Genomic DNA, 6,402 nt, shown 5'->3' with positions numbered 1-6,402 from the left:
ACATACTCATGCACACACATGCACACAGATATGCACACCTATGCACATACTGCCCTCCCCTACACACATATGGGAAAAAAAAGAGAGACACTTCCAGACCACAGACCTCCTTTTTTGTATTTGGAAACATTATTCTTTATTGATGGCTTTCTTCCTCCCACATGATCCCATGACAGACAGATAACAATGATCATCATTTCCACTTTTTAAATTTATTTATTTTTTATTTTTTAAAAATTTTTTAGGCAAGGCAACCCTTGGTTGACTTCACAGATTGCAAGGACCTTGTCAGCTTACAATCCTTTATATTTCTTATTTTTTATGCCTACAGCACCTGGTGTTCCTAGGTGGTCTCCCATCCAAGTACTAACCAGGCCCGACCCTGTTTACCTTCCAAGATCAGATAGGATAGGGCTTGTTCAGGGTAGCAGGGCCGTAGACATCACTTCCACTTTTGAAAAGCCACATGATGCTGATAGAATAAGAAACTGTGATTACTGGTGGTCTCCTTTACTGGCAGACCAAGAGACCATAGCAGCCGCTTAGTTAAGCACTCAAGGATTCTATCTAGTCCAAGTGTCTTCTCAGAATTCAGACTCAGCACCTGGAGGTAAATGGTGTCAAGTCTAAAATCAAGCAACCATCATCCTGGTATTACTTAGGGAAAAAATGGAGATATGCTGCAGAAATCATTTTGAATAAGATGGGTTGTAAACAGAAACTCCACATACCATGGATTATAAAGTCTACATGTAAATATTCTCTGGGAGGGGAGAAGAAAGTAGGAAGGCAAATGTTTTGTAGTTGGTCATGAGTCTAATTCACTCTTATGATGGAAAATTATAGTTATAACAAAGTGATGAAATAAAGAAGATTTTAAATTAAACAGATCCAGGTTCAGATCTCGCCTCCACCTATTCCTTATCATATTCCTTAGTAGTGTGATTTGACTAAGATATTTAATTTCTTTGTGTCTTCATTTCATCACATGTAAATATGGATTATATCTACCTTGAAGGTTTAACTAACTTTGGGGAGATTAATATATGTAAAAAGTTTACAGCAATGACCAGCTCATACTAAACATTCGAGAATGCTAGCTTGTATCACTACCCATACAGTACCAACTGCCTGACGTCAAGTGTCCTTAGCCAACCTTAGCAAACCACAAGTGTGTAACAGAGCCTACTGCAGCAAAGTGCGTAAGCGCCAGAGGCGCAGACTGAGGAGAAATCCCAGCTTCCTCACTTTCATTCTGAATACCCCTGGAAAACTGGGCTCAAGCTTGGTTTCTTGCCTTTAAAACATCTCTACCTTGTAGGTTATTATGGGTTATAGAGAATAAGTCATTCGAGGTACTTATTAAGTTTTAAACAATTTTTGCTTCTTTCTTCATGACTGCACAGATTGATGAACATCATAAATTTCCCTTACTCGCCTATCTTATAAAGCTAATGTAATTTGTTATATAAATGCCACCTGTGTTTCTACAAGCACAAATAAATAATTTTTAATTTAGATTAAATTAAAAATTCAAAAGACTATTTAATGTTCTCCTGAAATTGGGGCAATGACAAAATGAAGTCAAGTTGATGCTCTCGGTCAAATCATCCATTTTCCACTAGGTGGCACCTTGTTAAAAAGTTATGGAAAAAGAAAAGAAAAAGAAAGCAGTGAGTCTTCCAAAATTGACCAATAGGTGTCTCTTTGCAACCACATATAGTTATGGTATACTTGAGAGATAATTTTAGAATTTTCTAGTCTTTCTTGCTCATCTTACAATTAAGATCACCAACACTTTTCACAAGGTACAAATAGATCATTGAAGAGACTAATATCTTTTACTTTTGCATCATATATTACCATATTATAGCCAACCAAAGGAAAATAAGATTATAAAATCATAACTAGAAATACAATTCTCAATATAAGTGATTTCTCATACAAGTGATTTGTCACAAAATAAAAATCATTAAAATGTTGTTCCCATGGTAAATAAAGTTTTCTGTTTGAAATGATCTTAAATATTTACTGATCCTATATGATGATATTTGTTGAGCTAATAGCATTAGAGCTAACCCCAGACAATGTTAATCACTATTAGCCTGGCAAATATGGCCCTGAGAACACACCAGAAATAACAGAAATTCCTAAACAGCAGAGGGACATCCTGACATCACTTTTTTTGCTATTATTTTTTACTACGATTCACACACACACACACACACACACACACACACTTACACGCATATTCCCATTTAGCTCTGTTAACATTACTCAGTATGTTGAGTATATATGTGGTTCCATCTACATCCCCAGAGAAATAGGGTTCTCCTTGTTATGAAGCTCAATATATAAACAAGATCCTATACTCACTCTGATTATTTTTCTTTTTATATTGGAAAATATTTGCCACTAAAGCATCCTAAAAGAAATTAGGGAAGAGTATTAAGTATAATTTACAGAAAAAGAAACGCAAGTACTAAAAAAAAATGTTTATTTCACTTTTAGGGCTTGGTTTACCTTATCCAAAGCTGAATCAAGTTATGAATTAGGAATATAAATATAAATATATACATCTGTATATAAATATAAATACATACAAACCTATAAAATGATATCACATCTTTGTCATTCCAACTTCAAAGTTACATATAATAAAACACATCGTTACTATCTAAATAGTTTAAATATTAGTAACGCATTGTAATCTTGTCCAACTATCACACTCTAACGATATTCCATAACTACATATCATTCAAGAGAGTTAATTTATCCCCTGCCCACTCCAGGGTGATCATGCCACAAACTAAAGCTAGAAACAGATGCTATTCATTTTAGGAGACAGTGCACAGCACAAGATGGAATTTTCTGTCTCTGCCAAATCATGGTTTCTTCTGGTGCTAGATTTCCTTCATTTCCTAAACTTAGTAGTCAGTATCTGCATGGTTTTTAACATACCTAAACACCTAAATGTACACTAATCTCTGTGCAAAGTAAATAAGACTGAGGTGCATTCTCAAACCTCATGAACGTAATTTAGTTCCCTATTTGGCAAGGCAAGACTATGTCTTTCATGAAAAAGACTGGGTCTGGGAGAAATCCCACCAGTACAGGAGAGCTTGTGGGAAAGGCCTAGCCCTCCTGCGAGGTCTCAGGCCTTTAATTTACAAAGTTTTCCACAAATTATCTTTGTCAGCTTCTTCAGAAAACAGAGGAAATAGGAGTCTGTCAGATGAATCATGTCAAATAATATCCTAGTAATATTCATGACAGTTAAGGAATTATATTGCATGGACATCTAACTTCTCACATAACCCACAGAAGCTAAGTAGAGGAAGGGACCTTCTGGTGGGGTTCAACCATAGGGAAGGTTATTTTTTAAGCCCTCTCATCTCCCATAATAACCAAGCTCTTTTGGGAATCAAGATCTCTGAGGCGGAAAATTGTCCTTGCCCTTCTTTCCTCATTTCTCTCTGCCCCACATACAGCTGTCAGGAGGCTAAGGGCTGAGCCTGTGTCTTCCTTACTTTGAACATTATCTGTAACCACCAGCTTCACCCTGGCTGGGCTTCAGGCAGAGTACCATCTCAGGGTAAGCCTCATTTCCTCATTGTTACAATGAGCCTAACTATGTCCACCCAGGACTAATTTCTTGCATTAGCAAAACCCAGTTGGGTTTGTTATGCCCAAACGAAACATTTTAAACCTGGTGTTTTGGCATTATCTTAGCAAAGATTTCTGTCCCTGGCCAAGATAGAATATTTTAGTCATTGACCAAATTCAAATTTTTCAGACGATCCCTCTGGCTTGCAGGGCAGGGGTATTCCATATTATCTTAGAAAAGTCGTAGCAGTTGGCCTTTGGGTGAGGACTTATATTTTCCTTCTCCCATTTTTACCACGCCATTCTGGCGCCAGTGCCCACTGCTGTGTCTGAGCAGAGCACCTGTGCAGTCTGACTCACGCTATCAGCGTGCAGGCTCTCCCTCTCCTGACAGCAGACCAGACCTCACACAGGTCTACGTGTGACTAGTTGCCACACAGACCTGTGTAATGACATGCCTCATACACGATCCTGAATACTATCTGCTCGTCCTAGTAGGTGTACTAACACGTCCTGATTTGTGTCATGTGTGATGAGCCCCCCTGGACGTGCAGTGCGAGACTCGGCTCAGTTATGCATCTGTAACCCAAATCCAAGTTTGTTTTTTCAGACATAGTGACTTAGAGTTACACATTTTAAATGTATTTTAAAAATACACACTTTAGCAGGTTATCTTGTGTAATAACTATCAAGTAAATAACAAAATAACACCTCACAATTGTGAATGGACTGTATAAAGCGAAAGGAGGAAATAAAAGCACATGGCAATTTATGTTTTCCGAACTATATTATATTTCTCAACTATATTATGTCTCTAACAAAATGTGCCTTTTGCAGAAAGTTGGGTGGTAAGGGCAAGGAGGACTCCTATTTCAATAAACCAGGTGCCTAGATCTGAACATACTCTCATGAAAAGTACAAGGCTCAGAAAACTTGCTCCAAATTACACTCCAGTTTACACATTAGTGGAGGAATCTAATGCATGTTTATATTTTCCAGTCTTCTAGAGATACTGTTCTTTTTAACGTTAAGATTCATCTAAATTCCCTTCTCTAATATTTAAATTAGTGACTGTAGTAAGAGCAACAAAAGAATCATTGAAATTAGCTCAGGAAACCTGTAAGCACCCCACTCCCTAACCCCAACACACAAGCTTTTTTTCTCATCCCAAGATGAAGAAGTTAGGCCATCCGTCTGACGATGCTCTTTCCTCTTACAAGTCTTGACTTAACCACTGTTACTTTCTTTTTCACTCTCTTCTTCCAGCACCTGTTAGAAACAAGGGCAGAGTGGTCTTATTTCAAATTGTTCTTTCCTTAATTTTTAAGTAAAAGATGAAGAGAAAAGTCTAGAATGGACTGAGATGCAGTTGAAATATAACTTTTAATTTACTTTTAAAATGAGTCATCTTTGAGTATTTTTGGATTTAATATTATATACAAAATCAAAGTATTTTTATGGACTGGCTTCTTAAAACTTTAACTAAGCAGTACTCATAATGACACTCTCTTTAAATCACAATCCAGGGCAGTAGCAGCGACTGAGATGAATGTTGATGACTTTATACTGAAGAAAACAGCACCATATAAAAGTAGATCAATATTGGAAAAAAAAAATTGTCTCTAAAGATCTATTCATGTTTTGTTTTGTTTTCATAAATATATACAATGATACATGAAAAGATAAAAATTCTAGTCAAATGTTTGACAATTTTTCATGGTTCTAATGACAGTTTACCTATTACCCCCCACCCCCAACCCCTGCCCCCACAGCAGTTTCCCAGTTCCTCCACAAGCAGGTCTTCCATGAGCTACAAAGCATTTCCTTGCAACTAGCATAGCTAATATGGTGACATGATTACTTAATTTCCATGAGGAAGCACGGCCTCTGGCTTTGCTTATCCTTTAAGACTTGAAATGCATTCCCAGCATTCAGGACATGCACGGCAGGCGGCCTTGGGCGGCTTTGCAGACCCAGGGAAGCCCCCACTATGGGCGCGCCCTCCTCACGCACAGGGGCTTTTGTCTTCTCGCGCTTCTACCTTACTTTTTCAAAAGCCAAGAGTTGTTTGGTCTCTGTACAAGTAAAACCTCTCCAAATGCCACTTCCAAATATAGGCTCTCATTAACACCCGAGGCTGACCTGGGATCTTGTACGACTCCCTTTCCTGCCTCTAGCGAACATTTTGTCGCATTGCATTTGCTTTACCCGACATCTGGAAGCCAGGCCTCTTTTAGAAATCACAGTTCTTAGGACTTATCTAGCACGCAGAGATCAGGAATAACTGGCAGAGCTAAAGAAGTGAAATTACCTCCTTGAAAATGCTTAAGCAATTTTTCCCCTCTCCAGTGAAATCCCGAAGAACAGTCCATTTTGAACCAGAATAATTTAGTCTGACAACAGATTCTTCCTCTGCTCACAGCTGTCCCAGAGGGAGGAGCTGAAATCCGAACCTCTCAGCTGTGATTGGCTCCTGCTTGCAAAAGAGAGAGAGAGAGAGAGAGACAGAGAGAGAAAGGCCTCCCTCTTCACCCTGTAAAAACCCACCCAGCCCAAACAGGCTCACTTCGTAAAGGAGCCGGGCGACTTCAGAGGCGCCGGCTGTCCGCCAGCAACACCTGAGCGCGGCCCCAGCCGGATCTCCGCCGGCCGCGATGCTTTAGGGACCGGCCGCGTCTTCCCGCCGGACCGTTATCCGTGCCGGGCGCCCGTCAGACCCGCCGGCAAGATGCCGCGCTCTTTCCTGGTCAAGAAGCATTTCAACGCCTCCAAAAAGCCAAACTACAGCGAACTGGA

At 39.3% G+C, this 6,402-nt stretch overlaps 1 protein-coding gene, 1 long non-coding RNA gene and 1 pseudogene across 2 annotated transcripts in view; 1 reads left to right on the top strand and 2 right to left on the bottom strand.

Moving 5' to 3' along the window:
- Window positions 1-322: 322 nt before the first annotated feature.
- LOC112476203 lies at window positions 323-441 on the bottom strand (annotated as a pseudogene).
- A 3,937-nt stretch (window positions 442-4,378) lies between these two features.
- On the bottom strand, window positions 4,379-6,090 carry LOC112476189. The gene is made up of 2 exons (XR_003044981.1): window positions 5,918-6,090; window positions 4,379-4,875 (listed from the first exon to the last, which is right to left on the bottom strand). It is a non-coding gene; the product is annotated as an uncharacterized LOC112476189 (long non-coding RNA).
- Window positions 6,091-6,158: 68 nt separating this feature from the next.
- Window positions 6,159-6,402, top strand: part of SNAI2 (snail family transcriptional repressor 2) — a 2,790-nt gene continuing 2,546 nt past the window's right edge. Inside the window, exon 1 of the mRNA XM_006907457.3 lies at window positions 6,159-6,402. Within this exon, the coding sequence (XP_006907519.1) occupies window positions 6,335-6,402 (68 nt within the window). The 5' untranslated portion in view covers window positions 6,159-6,334.

The sequence above is a fragment of the Pteropus alecto genome, unplaced genomic scaffold (genome assembly GCF_000325575.1).
Source record: "Pteropus alecto unplaced genomic scaffold, ASM32557v1 scaffold62, whole genome shotgun sequence".
NCBI lineage: Eukaryota > Metazoa > Chordata > Mammalia > Chiroptera > Pteropodidae > Pteropus > Pteropus alecto.
The sequence above is the reverse complement of the archived record's forward strand: the minus strand, read 5'-3'. Positions and strand labels throughout refer to the sequence as shown.